Source organism: Dichomitus squalens, assembly GCF_000275845.1.
Source record: "Dichomitus squalens LYAD-421 SS1 unplaced genomic scaffold DICSQscaffold_2, whole genome shotgun sequence".
Lineage (NCBI taxonomy): Eukaryota > Fungi > Basidiomycota > Agaricomycetes > Polyporales > Polyporaceae > Dichomitus > Dichomitus squalens.
The window spans coordinates 1,284,222-1,297,123 of NW_006766884.1; the positions used below are offsets into that span (position 1 = coordinate 1,284,222).

The 12,902-nt window shown below is 55.8% G+C and overlaps 6 protein-coding genes across 6 annotated transcripts; 4 read left to right on the top strand and 2 right to left on the bottom strand.

Annotated features, from left to right (window-relative positions):
• Positions 1 to 38: 38 nt before the first annotated feature.
• Positions 39 to 1,472, top strand: DICSQDRAFT_78148 (bub2 protein). The gene is made up of 7 exons (XM_007361271.1): positions 39 to 237; positions 299 to 429; positions 481 to 569; positions 621 to 802; positions 853 to 943; positions 996 to 1,143; positions 1,201 to 1,472. The coding sequence occupies exons 1-7, from the start codon at positions 73 to 75 to the stop codon at positions 1,334 to 1,336; spliced, it is 942 nt and encodes a 313-aa protein (XP_007361333.1). The 5' UTR covers positions 39 to 72; the 3' UTR covers positions 1,337 to 1,472.
• Positions 1,473 to 1,559: 87 nt separating this feature from the next.
• Positions 1,560 to 3,413, bottom strand: DICSQDRAFT_177448 (mitochondrial carrier). Its single transcript, XM_007361272.1, has 11 exons — positions 3,323 to 3,413; positions 3,190 to 3,239; positions 3,050 to 3,111; positions 2,851 to 2,992; positions 2,689 to 2,794; positions 2,593 to 2,633; positions 2,524 to 2,540; positions 2,325 to 2,466; positions 2,082 to 2,271; positions 1,944 to 2,026; positions 1,560 to 1,880 (listed from the first exon to the last, which is right to left on the bottom strand). Exons 1-11 carry the CDS (start codon positions 3,334 to 3,336, stop codon positions 1,711 to 1,713), a joined length of 1,017 nt encoding a protein of 338 aa, XP_007361334.1. The 5' UTR covers positions 3,337 to 3,413; the 3' UTR covers positions 1,560 to 1,710.
• A 260-nt stretch (positions 3,414 to 3,673) lies between these two features.
• On the bottom strand, positions 3,674 to 7,187 carry DICSQDRAFT_97840 (uncharacterized protein; the record flags this gene model as incomplete). The annotated part of the gene is made up of 10 exons (XM_007361273.1): positions 3,674 to 4,915; positions 4,975 to 5,098; positions 5,151 to 5,558; positions 5,612 to 5,831; positions 5,890 to 6,007; positions 6,061 to 6,292; positions 6,354 to 6,491; positions 6,552 to 6,759; positions 6,823 to 6,929; positions 6,980 to 7,187. 10 exons carry the CDS (start codon positions 7,185 to 7,187, stop codon positions 3,871 to 3,873), a joined length of 2,808 nt encoding a protein of 935 aa, XP_007361335.1. The 3' UTR covers positions 3,674 to 3,870.
• Positions 7,188 to 7,360: 173 nt separating this feature from the next.
• Positions 7,361 to 8,784, top strand: DICSQDRAFT_132224 (mitochondrial 50S ribosomal protein L3). The gene is made up of 5 exons (XM_007361274.1): positions 7,361 to 7,589; positions 7,644 to 7,845; positions 7,901 to 7,961; positions 8,015 to 8,126; positions 8,189 to 8,784. Exons 1-5 carry the CDS (start codon positions 7,368 to 7,370, stop codon positions 8,537 to 8,539), a joined length of 948 nt encoding a protein of 315 aa, XP_007361336.1. The 5' UTR covers positions 7,361 to 7,367; the 3' UTR covers positions 8,540 to 8,784.
• A 300-nt stretch (positions 8,785 to 9,084) lies between these two features.
• Positions 9,085 to 10,679, top strand: DICSQDRAFT_143428 (uncharacterized protein; the record flags this gene model as incomplete). The annotated part of the gene is made up of 4 exons (XM_007361275.1): positions 9,085 to 9,152; positions 9,209 to 10,142; positions 10,197 to 10,557; positions 10,624 to 10,679. The coding sequence occupies 4 exons, from the start codon at positions 9,085 to 9,087 to the stop codon at positions 10,677 to 10,679; spliced, it is 1,419 nt and encodes a 472-aa protein (XP_007361337.1).
• A 366-nt stretch (positions 10,680 to 11,045) lies between these two features.
• DICSQDRAFT_177452 (skeletal muscle/kidney enriched inositol 5-phosphatase) lies at positions 11,046 to 12,636 on the top strand (the record flags this gene model as incomplete). The annotated part of the gene is made up of 5 exons (XM_007361276.1): positions 11,046 to 11,295; positions 11,367 to 11,649; positions 11,699 to 12,094; positions 12,162 to 12,294; positions 12,352 to 12,636. Exons 1-5 carry the CDS (start codon positions 11,097 to 11,099, stop codon positions 12,634 to 12,636), a joined length of 1,296 nt encoding a protein of 431 aa, XP_007361338.1. The 5' UTR covers positions 11,046 to 11,096.
• Between the last annotated feature and the right edge of the window lie 266 nt (positions 12,637 to 12,902).

A 12,902-nucleotide genomic window follows, 5' to 3' on the forward strand; every position in this document is an offset into this window, starting at 1 on the left:
TGAATAGCCGAGAACACCAACGGAAGCACGCCGGGCTTCGGTACTCGACCACCACCTTCCCTTCATCCTCTCATGGCGACATCCTCGGATCCTTCTGCCGCTCAGACGGCGCACTCGTTCAGCAAAATCCTCACTCAGTACAAGAGCGCGACAAAGTCACGGTCAGCCTCGGATATGGAGGAGGCGACTAAGAAAATTCGGCGGTTAATCCTTGTGGACGGGATCCCTTCAAGCGTAGTACGTTTCAGACTTCGACGCAGCTTATGCGCGTTTCCTTACATTGTACATATGCGTATAGGATCCAACATTGCGGCCAAGGATATGGAAGGTCCTCCTTCGAGTGCGGGACGTCTCGGCAGACGCGTTTCTGGAGTATGTCGGACGGGGACCTTGTGATGTTCGAGAAAAAATCAGGAATGATACCTTCCGGTGAGTCCTTCGGACCGATCCTGGAACGCGGGAGACTGAATATCATGCAAGAACGTTGGCCACCGATCGAGGGTTCAAAGAGCGTGTAAGCGAGGACATGCTAGTCCGCTTACTGGACGCATTCGTATGGCGGAATCACGGTGAGTCCTTACCAGTTATACCTCCCTGTACACGATCCTGATGCACCCCAGACCGACAAGAGAGCGACCAGCTCGGGTTCACCTATGTGCAGGGTATGAACGTACTTGCTGCTCCCTTCCTGTACACCATGCCTTCCGAACTCGAAGCGTTCTACTGCTTTGCCAAATTCATCGAGGAGTCTTGTCCACTGTACGTCCAGCCGACGCTTGAAGGTGTCCATTGCGGTCTCAAAGTATGCACCCGACTTCGGCTATTCTTCCGGCGTACTAATAGTTCTTGCAGCTACTGGACCGCTGTCTCAAGATTGTCGATCCCGAACTGTACGCGTTCCTGCGGTCCAAAAATCTTTCCGCAGAGATCTACGCCTTCCCTTGTACGCCATGCTCGCCCTCTCTGTCAATAGTCCGTCCTGAATCCCTGCCCAGCGGTGCTAACATTGTGCGCATGCACGCCACCACTCGACCAAGTCCTTCAATTATGGGACTTCTTGCTTGCTTTCGGCGTGCACCTGAACGTACTCTGTGTGATCGCCCAGCTGCTTCTCATGCGAGATGAGGTCATGAACTCTTCTAGGTGAGTGGTCCCTTGGGTTATTGCGTAACAATGCGGCTGACACTCCTTGTACTCTAGTCCCATGCGGCTTCTGCGTACCTTCCCTCCTCTGGAAGCGCTGCCTGTCATAGGCATCGCCGTCACGTTAGTCAGGGATCTGCCAAGCGATCTGTATGATGAGCTGGTAAAGCATCCATACGCCACTCGGGAGTAGCTTTTGACGGTTCAGTTCGAATTCTCCCCCATCTATACCTTGCTTTCCTTGTGTCTCATGCTATCGATGTTGTATCACTAGTCTGTAGCTATGCTCACATACTGCAATTCAGTTATTGCCTGACGCGCACCTTGCCCACCAACTTCTTTGGGAATGCAACCTCTCAGTAGCAATTCTATCGAGCAGCAATTGATGTCAGTATATCTGCATACTAAGTAGCATACAAGAAGTTGCTCTATGGTACATAGAGCGTGCCTTTGCTGCAGTATGTGGCATGATTGGGGCCATCCTTGATACAATTAGGCGGCAATCTAGCATACATATACACCAGCGCGGACGCCCAACCCCGTCGCCGTCAGTCTATTACGGTTGAATCACTCTCTGTTTGCAGGTCCAGGTAGACGGTCAATGTACGACGCAGTGAGGTCGAAGAATGTCCAGAGCAGTCCATGTGTCGTTACGCTTCGTAGTGCGCTTACTCCTAGCCCTTGGTACAGACGGGCGATACCCTTGAGTAACGGTTTGGGGTGATCAGGATCAGGGCCTGCGCGGGTTCAGGCACGGTCAGCTGGAAATAGTGGGGACAGGAGCAGAGAACGACACTGACCTCGGATGAGTCGGCGGAAGGTCTCAACAACGCCTCTCTTACGTTCACCTGCCAGGGCGCGCTGCTGGACCTTCGTCTTGACCCTACACAAGTCTTCAGTAAGATGACCGTGCAAAAAGCGGTCTGATCTTGACTCACACGTCGAGAGGGTAAATCAGTGCCCAGGAGGTCACACCAGCCAATGAGCCGCAGAAGAACGGAACCACCGACGCAGGGATCGGTAGCCATAGTGGAGTCTGGCCCTGCTCGCCGGACGCATGCCTGCCCATGATATACCGGAAACCGTCGTACTCAAAGAAGTACAGGGCCGTTCCCAAAGTATCTCTGACTGAGATGGGTGATTCAGCGCAGTGCGAGGCATGTGCTGCCTACGGAACTCACGGAAGTGCAGCCTGAAGCCGGTGTACAACCCAAGTATGCCGCTGCTCCGAAATATGTCGCGAACGGCCTCCAGCGTTTTCGGTGCTTTCTCCAGACGAATGCCTTTACTTGACGCTATTGAGTACTCGAGTTGTCGTCTGACCTGCGACCGTGGACAGATTCAGAAGTCGCTTGCCGCCCGTGCCACCGGCGCGCTCACCTTCACGAGCTCAAAGGCTGCGATAGCGGTAAGAAGGAAGCTCCACGCGTTGGAAGGTAATATACGTACGTGCACTTGCAAAAGATATCAGAGAACCGGAGAGCGCACCACTGCCGTGCGTCGGTAAACCTCCGGGGTATTGTGTTCATCAAACGACGTTCATACCTAATTCCACCAACAGCAGACACGTCGAAAATCCGGTTGCGAGACAGCCAGTGGCGATCACGGAAGTACTCCTTGGTCCGTGAGTAGATGGTGAAGGATGCCGCGCCTAGGGGCCGCGATGGGTACGGGGGGCATCACCAAACGAGCAGAGGTAGCACTTACGGACAAAGGAGATAGTTATCAGCGGGATCCATATCCCACGATAGAACCCGACAATGCCCTCTTCTTGGTATACGGTCAAGGCAAGCCGGGGGATAGAAACGCGCTGTTTCGTCGTCTGCAGTCTTGACTTAATGGAATCGAGCTTTCGAGACGCGTTGAGCTCCCGTGCCATACTGCAGAAAGGCAGCACACAGCTCACCGGGTACCCCGCGAACGTCGAGATGTAGCTCGCCGAGAGCGCGCAGACGACCGCCTTGTTGCCTGCACATCAAAGGGAGGAATACGTCAGGACACAGTCGCACGTCATCTGGCCACAGAGCATGCAAGGAAAGCAAGCACTTTTGAGAGACTCATTGAGCGCAGCCGAGTCAAACAAATATTTTCCAGGCCTATGAGACGAAGCGGACGTCAACGCTACGTCGAGGGGCCCGCCTCGGGTGCAGAGGCAGCAGGGTGTTTGGCAGAGACGTACCTTCTCTCGCTCATAGGAAACTGTCACTGGCCGGGCAACAGTCCGTTTTGCGTGCAGTCGCACGAGCGTATTGTGACTGCGGCAATCCAAGGTGGAGACGACGGTGGGCAAGGGGAGGACGGGTGGAAGACGCAAGGAAGCACTGAGCAGCGCCAAGCTAACGAACCTATTCACCCGGCTAATGCTCATGATGCCCATATTTATCATGGCGCGTCATACCCCTCCTCATCTGGCCGTAATTCTCAATCGCTGAAACTAGCTCATTCGCCATTGCTACATTACATTACTCAAGTGTCTATCATGTAGCCCACAACACCAGCCGTGTCGCATAGACATAGCTCATGAGTCGGCGCACGATACACACGAGTCAAGCACGCGACGGGGGAAGCTACGTCGGACATGGACAAGGCGCAAAGCTTGAAGAAGTCGATCCTGGTGCTAGTAGTATCAGATGCGGTAACATCAAGTGCTAATCCAGAGGGTGATCCTAACACTTCATAGCGCCACCAATGTACGCATGACCTCGCAGCATGACACCGAAGCCTCCCTCAGAAACCGCCCAGCCGCTTCTTCCCCGGCTTTTTCCTCGCCACAGTCGACCTGCCACCGTGGGGCCCTGGGAGTACCTGCGTGCTCGCGAAGGGTACGTCTTGTGAAGAAGGCGGAGCCGTCCAAGGATCCGCAGGTTGGCTCCCAGTCGTTGGAGGACGCCGGGGAGCAAGAGCGTCTTCGGAGCGAGCGGCCATGAGCGGTCTACGTGTGGAGACGGGCTGACTCGATGCTATAGCCGGAGGACCGTGGTGGACAGAAGACGCTACCGCGGGCGGTCGTTGGGTATGAACCTGCGGTGGAACCCTGCTCTGCTCCGGCGGTTCCTTTCCGGCGGGCTCCTTCGCTAGCCGCCGAGGTGCTGTCGCGGGTTCTGCGGCTGAGTCGTCGTACGGGTCGCGATAGACGTACTCGTAGGGATCTGTCCCCACTTCCCACTCTTGCAGCAGAAGACGCACTCCAAGGGGAGTGCCTAGCCTCGCAATTCCCTCGTTCTCGTGTCTGGCTTCGCCATCGGCATCTTTGCTATCATCCCATTGAGGGACTTTCCGAATAGGACGGAGGAAGCCGAACTGCACTGGAGGTGGCTCCAGTTCTCCGAGCGACATTGCCTGTGTCGATAGTGAGATACTGAGCATATCATCGTCCAAGTTTGCCGACCCGTTGGACGGCGCCAACACATGCTTGCTAGGCCGATTTGTCGAATAAACGTCACAAGCTAGCGATAGATCGAGTGCGAGCTGAGACCGAGCTTCTGTTTCCCTGCGATAGGATTCCGCCGGACGTCGAGGATCGTCTGCAATGTCGTAACGGGCAAGATTCTCCATCGTCGTTTGGGGGTCCTTGTCGAACTCAGGGACTTTGCGGCGGATGAAAGGTGAAATTTCCAAATGCCACGGCGCGCCCCGTGCTAGCTGCTCTTTAGGGATGCGTCCTCTCTGAAGCGCGCGATATCCTGCCGCAGAGTCAAGCGAACTGCCAGTGAACCAGTCGTTCCTTGACACGTCCGTCGGTTCATCGCCAGCACGTATCGCGATGTCGAACCTAGAGGCGGAAAACATCAATCGGAATAACAAATAGACGAAGCAAGAGTATGAACAGACGTCGTCAAGACATGTTCAGTTGGAGCACCGGGATCTTGCCAATATCTCGGCATCTGCTCCAACGTATCGTTAACGGCGTTGCTTTGCATTGTCAGGCTCTTGTCTTTCCGAATCATGAACAGTCCTACAATCTTCGTTAGTATGGCTCCACATGCGCAGATGCAACATGTTACTACTTTGATAAGCAGGCCGCATGTCAACAACACTATGCACTCTGCCGGCAAGCGGTCCTCCTTCAATACGCTTAGCATCTGCCTCCTTGCCTAACTCGTGCACCTCCGGTGTCCATTGATATCGCAAATGTTCAATGGATGTTTCTGGAGGAGTAGCGTCCGCGGATATATGGTCGAGGTTGAGGAGTGAGAGTCCTCCACGTTCAGAAAGCTGTATAAGACTGATGTGTTTGCTTCCTACTAGGCTGGGCTGCTGGTAGAACGCGAAGCCGGAATGTGGGCCATCCGGCCGGACGAGAGGCGGCAGTGCGTAAGGAGAACCATACATGTGCACCAGATTCTCGCTGTCTCGGGATACGTCGTAAACCGTTACCAACGAATTCCGTCGTGACGTGAGGAATGTGAGAGGCGCTGCGAAGAGTTGGTTGTACTACTTTCGCCAAAGACGGACGATATGGACTCACAATGTGTCAAGTCATGCGTTTGTGTGCGAAGAGTGAGGTCGAACTCCCTTCCGTGCTTCACTGCAAACAATGGCCTTTGCGTGTACCGCTCATCCAGCCACAGTATCTCGTCGGTTGAGGCTAATCGCACCGTATGGTCTTCATCGCTTGGCATCTCAATTGACGTCAACTTGACCCCCGGCCTAGGCGCAATGAAGAGATCGTATGATTGCTTTCCCGCCTAAGGACATGTTAGTCAGTATCAAGGGATATCCGTAGGCCCATCGGCTCAGACTTGCCCGCAAGTCAAGCATGGCTGCCTTGGCGTCCAAAATGGCGGCAACTTTCTCTCGAGTCTCGTGGGCAGCTATGCGGCAAAACACTGGTTGCGAAGAATCCGCTATGCGTACTTGTTCTCTGTGGTGAACAGAGTGAGCGACCGTCCCTTAGTAAGGCATTCATTTACGTACACGATAGTGCTGGACTCCGATGCACGGCAACGGAAGACACTGCCCACTTCGTTAGCAACATAGCCAACGGCAGTGTTCAACGGGAAGAAGGTCAAGTCGACAGCCCGTCTGTCGCCAATGTCCGCTCGTTGCACAGTGATCAGAGGTTCTATTTCGATGGTATGTGTTGTCCGTGCAACTTTGACTCGCATGAACGTAACGTGACCCATGGTCCTAACACCAAGCATAGGAGCTAACAGCTCGATATGGAATAAGCAGCGACACAGGTTACAGCGTTTAGCCAGATTGCCCACCTGTCTTACTCTTTCCAACCTCATCCGTATGAGGTGAGGCCAGAATTTGCTGGATAGGAGTGTCGAAGGTATGGATAGGCGTGGCCGTAGCCTTGAGCTCCACTTTCGTCTTGGAGTGCACGACGAGAGGCGACATGTCTAGCAAAGCAGCATTAGTGATTGCTCCCATGGGCCAACCTTCTGCCTGCTGCTACCTACTCAGTTGGCAGCGGGTCTCTCCCATTGGAAACGTGAGGTAGGCATAGGCCTTCTTAGCAACGTGGAACGAAGTCACATCGACCATGTTCCCCGCAAATGGATCGTGTTGCTTGAAAGCCCAGTTGATACGCGCGTCGTCAGTGATCTCGTCTCTAATCAGCCATCCTGGGATTTCTACATCCGGGTAGTATGTGCGGAGGAATTGTGCCTACATGCATAAGCTATGAGTACACTGTAACGAGACGCGTACAGATGACATGAAGGTACGGACGCCTTGTTCTGCTCGCTGGGGTAATGTAAGTTTAGGAGCATGCAGGGGTTTAGGCCGCGTCGGGGGAAAGACCTCGTGGGGGGCATCCGAGGGAACAAGCTTGAACTCTGCACGTTTCGTTAGCTTCCATCCAAAATATTGGAAGGGAGAAATATACCAAAACTAGCCTCAGCTGCAAAAGTCCAAGAGTAGTGTTTTCTAGACTTATAATGCGCCTTCCTCAAGGACGCCGCACCGATAGTGCCATGGTCTAGGGATGGGTAGCGCCAAGGCTCTTCTACCCGCTTGTCTTTAGCCTTTCCCTTTCCCTTCTTCTCCAGAGCAGTCCCAGCTTGCTCGTGGCAGTTCCCAGGCCAAACATCCATTCCATTTGACTAGCGAAAGGCAATACTCAAACAGTTGCGAGGGGGGCAGGTGTTCCGCAACGTAACAGAGGACCTGGAGGGGCGAGAGGAAGCCGGGTGTCCGAGGTCCGGGCGGACGCGCCGCGTCGCAAAATGCAGACGCGTTTCCGCCCGACGCTGCCACCGTTCACTCCCTCCGCCATGCTCAGACTATGGTCCCTCGGCACTCGTTCCGCCCTTCCTCGATGTAGGGCACTCCATATCACGGCCGTGAACAATGCGGTCGCTGAGGCCGAGTCCTCGACAGCCGCTGTTAGCAAATGGACACCTAAGTCAGTTCGAACGGGGCTCATTGCGCGCAAGCGGGGCATGACTGTGATGTGGGATAGCTATGGGGTGCGATACCCTGTTACGGTCCTTCAGGTGCGTTGCATTTGATCTCGCACTACTGTGATGAGGCCAACAGCAATAGTGCAGCTGGAGAACTGTCAAGTCACTGCAAACGTCCGGACAGTCCGAGAGGACCAGTCCGAGTATCATGCTGTTCAGGTTGCTGCGTCGGACAGGCCAGCGAAGAACGTGACGAAGCAGATGCTGGGCCACTTCGATAGAGCTGGTGTACCCCCAAAACGTATCGTCAAGGAGTTCCCAGTAACACCGGACGCTCATGTACCAGTTGGTGAGTGATGCTCCTATGCATCGCCAAGTGGATGTGTTGCGACGGACGAACACAGGGACCACATTCTCTGCCATCCACTTTGTTCCCGGCCAGTATGTGGATGTGATTGCGAAGTCGTACGTAACTCGTGTTTTACTGCTCCTTCTCGGCTCTTGACATCGGGCGGTAGGATTGGCAAAGGCTTCCAGGGTACCATGAAGCGGTGGAACTTCAAGGGTCTGCGCGCGAGTCATGGTGTGTCCGTCTCACACCGCGCGGCAGGTGCCATTGGGGCCCATCAAGTACGTCTATCCAACTTGCTTGTTCGCGCGCCCGTCTGACATACTTCTGTCCCGTCACTCAGGACCCCGGCCGTGTCTGGCCCGGCAAGAAGATGGCCGGACGTCTGGGCGGCGAGCGCACCACGACGCAAAACCTCGCTGTCGTCCGCGTCGACTCTGAACTCGACCTCATCTTCGTGCGCGGGTGCGTTCCAGGGGTGGACGACGCGCATATTATGATACGCGACGCCAAGAAGAAGATGACGCAGCTCGCACAACACAACCATGCGAAGGGCAATGTTGACAAGGTCCTTCCCAGAGGTCTAGTCGACCTTCCCTTCCCCGCTGGCACGAAGGAGCTGGCGAAGGCGCTCCCGCCCGTGATCGAAGCTCCTTCTTCGCGTGTTAGCGACCCATTCGTTCCTAGGGAATAGATTATAAACTTGTAGTTGTCTCCGCTCAACGTCTGGCGTGACTGGGGCTGTGGCTGCCGTTCATCGAGGTACGTCAGAAGACGTGTTTGAGCACTTATACAGTGTCCTATGTCGGCATATGTCGTATGTTATTGACATTCTAACAGCCGGAAGCAATGTCCCAGCGTGTCGAGGAAGAGAAGGTCGAACGGTCCCGAACGTGAACGACAGCCACGGCGATTTGGTCAGATATGCTGCGCCGGCGCTGGCATTGACGCTACAAGCCCAAGCCCTGTTTTCGTAGGAGCTGTGCAACATTAACAGACGATTGCTCGTCCTGCTGGCAGATATGCCATCATCGGGTCTCGCTGGCTGTCTACTGCAGGAATTTGTGCGACCGGGTGCATAAGTTTGCAGGAGTCGGTCCCCAGTATAAAGGCCATCCTCACAGGAGTTCTCAGATAGTCGCGTTTCGAGCCGGGAGCTCCTGTGTCCATTTTTTCCCTCTTCTTCTTTGATTGTCTCTTTTACGTTTTCATCGGCATTCTCTTTACTTCCTCTTCACAATGCGTGTCTCGACTTTTCTTGCTATCGTGGCTCTAGCCCTGTCCGCTCACGCTCTTCCGCTCCCCAGGTTTGTCATGTCTGCGCTCGTACCAAGTTCATTCCGCTAAATGGTATCCCCTCCAGTGCTCCAAGTAGTGCTGATGCATCTTTGTCCACGACTGTAGACGGCGCCGCCGCACCATCGTCCGCGATCGCCTCTTCGATCGCAGATACCACATTCGCTCCCTCATCTACAATAATCGACTCTTCTGCTACCACGCCTACCGACCCTGCTGCATCCACAGATGCGACCGATTCCTCGGCGCCCACCGATTCTGGCTCAGCCACAGTCACTGCTACAGATCCATCCGCGGACGCGTTGGCCACAGACTCTTCCGCAAGTCCCACAGACCCCGGTGTAGACGCTTCTGCCACGAACTCTTCTGCACTCCCCACGGCTACAGACAGCTCGTCTGACCCAGCGTCGACATCCACCGACACATCTACTGACACTTCAGCGGCGCCAACAGACACATCCACTGACAGTGCGGCGGCGCCGACATCCACGGGCATCTCGTTTGACGTCCCAGCTGTCCCGTCCGCCTGCCTCGCCCTTCCTTCCGGCGTCGTCACTTCCGCTGCAGCCCCCACCAGCAGTGCCACATTCTCCATCACGGACACTGCGTCCGATGCCTCAGCGACTGCCGTGTCGTCGTCGTTCGACAACTCAACTTCGACGGCGGTCGCTCCGGCATCGTCGTCTGTGGCCAACGCGACGGCGACGGATATTGCCTCTGTCACATCGTCCGGGGCAGACGCCACGGCGACTGATAGTGCGTCAGCATCCTCGTCTGCGGCCGACGCTACGGCAACTGCTAGCGCGTCGGGTTCGTCTTCGTCATCCAACGCAACTTCCATCGCCAGCGACGCGTCCGTCGCAACTGATGTGCCCACATCGACAGCGGATTCAATCGCGTCGGCAACCCCCACCGATGGGTCAGCGACCGACTCGACTCTCGTAAGACGCATCGCGCAAGACGACATTCTTGCCCTCGCTCAGTCATGGCAAGACCTTTGCGTACGTCCCTCTCGATCACCAGTGCTAGCCAACATCACACTAACGTACATATAGCTCGCAAGTGGCGGTGACATCTACACCAACGAGCCGTGCGTCCAGCTCGCAGGTGTCAACGGCATCAACGCCCTTCAGGCCGACGCAGACCCGTGCGCCCAGCAGGACAACGCTGACGCCATGATAGACTTCGCAAACTCCCCTGGGGTGACGAACTCTGTCGCGCTCATCGCGAACGCAGTCGCGTACAGGCAGCATGCGCGCAACGCGGTCAACATCAACGGCGTCCTTCCTTCAAACCCGTACTGCCAGCGCGCCCCGCGGAACGCTGAGCTCCAGGGCTTGGTGAACGCGCAGCTCCCTGAGGTCGACCCCTTCATCTTTGGCAGCTCTCAGCTTGGGCTGTTCGCTTTCGGAGCGGGTTAGTGGCCTATCCTCTGCCTCTCAATGAGATATGGTTCATGACTGATCACATCCCGTGACGCAGATGGCACTTGTCCGTTCGGCCAGACACCTGATCCCACGACGTGCAGCTGTGCTTAAAACATCGAAAGGACACACTTGTAGATACATGGGGCTCGGACTCGGACTCGGACTCTGAATAGTAACTTCACTGTAATGCATTAGCAAGCAGTTCTATTGCCCAGCACCTCCGCACCTGCGACCATATCCAGTCTCGTTTCTCGGCAGAGTGTCCCTAGGCGGCCTGCGATGTTCCATCTGCGCACTTGTCCGTCGTAGTGGAGCTTGCGGCGGCTGACACGCCTTGTTATGTGGTATGGAACAGGCGCACCTAGACAGCCCGAACCACGATGCTTGCCAAATGAAGCGAGGCGCGCAGCGGGGGTGCCCGCGACCGTCCCGCCAAAGCCACCTGCATGACGGCACCAGCTCCGCCAACCTCTCCTTTCGTTAAGTACTAGCACTTGTACTCTATGCACTGCTAGCTCGCTGTGAATCATGTCTACCGACCCCTCCCGTCCCCTCGTTCAGATCGCCTCATACAACACGAACCTGCAGGCCGAGCGCGGCCTACCGCAGGACCTCGTCGACTGGCTCGCGCCCACCCTCCAGGTCTCGTCGTTCCTCGCGCGCGAGCGCCGCGCCCCGGATATCGTTGCAGTCGGCTTTCAGGAGCTGCTGCCCCTTCATCTTGGCTGTGAGTTTCCGTGATAATCATATTACTTTCGACGATGGGCGTGTCAACTCAACGCTATGTCGTCGCATTAGTGGCTGGCCTGTCCAAGCCAGTGATAGAAAGCCGCAACGCGCTCGTCCTCTCGCAGATTGAAGAGCATGCGCCAAACAAGGAGCGGTACACGCTCATCGCGAAGGTCGTGAACGTCGGCGTCGCGCTCCTCGTATACGGGCTGGACAACGGGATTGGGAGGAAGGCGGTCGACGTGCAGACGCAGTGGACGGGCTGCGGGCCCGCGCATATGGGCAACAAGGGCGCGGTGGGCGTACGCTTTCGTGTCCCCGGCGAAGACGGCGGTGTTGGGGAGGTCTACACGTACGTGCCCGGCCGTGCGCTGGGGTCGTGTGCTCATCTCCGCCTGCAGCTTCGTCTGCGCGCACCTCACCGCGCACGCGCACAAGAACGCACACCGCATACATGACTATCATTACATCGTCAGCACGCTGCTCTTTCCCCCGCTCCCTGGTGCGGACTCGAAGGCACCCACTACCATATTCTCAACCTCGCACTTGTTCTTCTTTGGGGACCTCAACTTCCGCCTGTCCCTGCCTGCGGACCACGACCTCGCCGCAGCGGACCAGCAACTGAACCTGGTGGCATCCCTGTCTACTGACGATGGACGCTCAGCTCTCAGAGAGTATGACCAGCTCGTCATTGAGCGTGACATGAAGGGCACGATCTTCCAGAGCTTCCGGGAAGGCGAGTTCTGGAGGTTCAAGTGTAGCTACAAGTACCATCTCGGCGAGGTTGACAGATACGAGTATGTGGACCGACCCTCGTTCGTCGTGGTGCGATCTCCGTTCTCACCTCGCGTTGCATCTCTTTAGCTCCAAGCGAGTTCCTGCATGGACAGACCGTGTCATGTACACCACTTACTCGGATTCACCGGAAACTCCACAAGAGTCTAGCATCACGAATGTATTGTATACCACTGTGCCATCATATACCACTTCCGATCACGTACGGTTCCACTCGCGCTCCTATGGCTATTGAGCCTCCGCTAACCCCGTCTCCTAGAAACCTATCGTCGCGGTACTACTACTCCCACCACCTGCGCCCACAACGACCACCGTTCCTGTCATCCGCCTGCCCGAAGGATACCACCCCACTCCCGACCCATGGGCCAACCTGAAGAAGTACAGCGGTCGCGTCCTCGACCGCATCATCGGATACACCTGGTGGCTACTGACCTTGCTCGGTGCCGGCCATCTCGCCCTCGGGATCGCAAACTTCATTCTCAGTATTGGGGTGTGGCGTTGGTGGAGGAGCAGGAATGGCGACGGGTATACCCAGCTGCCTTGACGTACAGGCTGTTGCCGGCTTCTGTGATACCGCTCGATCTACGCACGTCCCACGTAGTCCGTTGCCTGTTTGACCTGCTTCTCAACGATTCAGATGGACATCTAGTTGTTGTATTCAGTAGTGTAGGATCAGAAATGGACAAACACGTCTACAAGTACAGAGATGACAACGCCAAGTGTACAACCTCACAAACGAAGGCAACAACAATGGCTGACGTGGATGAGTAGAGTACCGGAGTGTCCATACATGCAAGAGAAGACAGAACT

What these genes read in the sequence shown, in the direction of transcription:
- DICSQDRAFT_78148 (XM_007361271.1), top strand. Translation starts at nt 73, where the DNA reads ATGGCGACATCCTCGGATCCTTCTGCCGCTCAGACGGCGCACTCGTTC. An exon ending in ATTCGTATGGCGGAATCACG is followed by an intron (nt 570 to 620) that starts GTGAGTCCTTAC and finishes GATGCACCCCAG; the next exon opens with ACCGACAAGAGAGCGACCAG. An exon ending in GAGGTCATGAACTCTTCTAG is followed by an intron (nt 1,144 to 1,200) that starts GTGAGTGGTCCC and finishes CTTGTACTCTAG; the next exon opens with TCCCATGCGGCTTCTGCGTA.
- DICSQDRAFT_177448 (XM_007361272.1), bottom strand. An exon ending in GCTCAATGAGTCTCTCAAAA is followed by an intron (nt 3,112 to 3,189) that starts GTGCTTGCTTTC and finishes TTTGATGTGCAG; the next exon opens with GCAACAAGGCGGTCGTCTGC. An exon ending in TCTGCTGTTGGTGGAATTAG is followed by an intron (nt 2,634 to 2,688) that starts GTATGAACGTCG and finishes GACGCACGGCAG; the next exon opens with TGGTGCGCTCTCCGGTTCTC.
- DICSQDRAFT_132224 (XM_007361274.1), top strand. Translation starts at nt 7,368, where the DNA reads ATGCTCAGACTATGGTCCCTCGGCACTCGTTCCGCCCTTCCTCGATGT. An exon ending in ACCCTGTTACGGTCCTTCAG is followed by an intron (nt 7,590 to 7,643) that starts GTGCGTTGCATT and finishes GCAATAGTGCAG; the next exon opens with CTGGAGAACTGTCAAGTCAC. An exon ending in GTGCCATTGGGGCCCATCAA is followed by an intron (nt 8,127 to 8,188) that starts GTACGTCTATCC and finishes CCCGTCACTCAG; the next exon opens with GACCCCGGCCGTGTCTGGCC.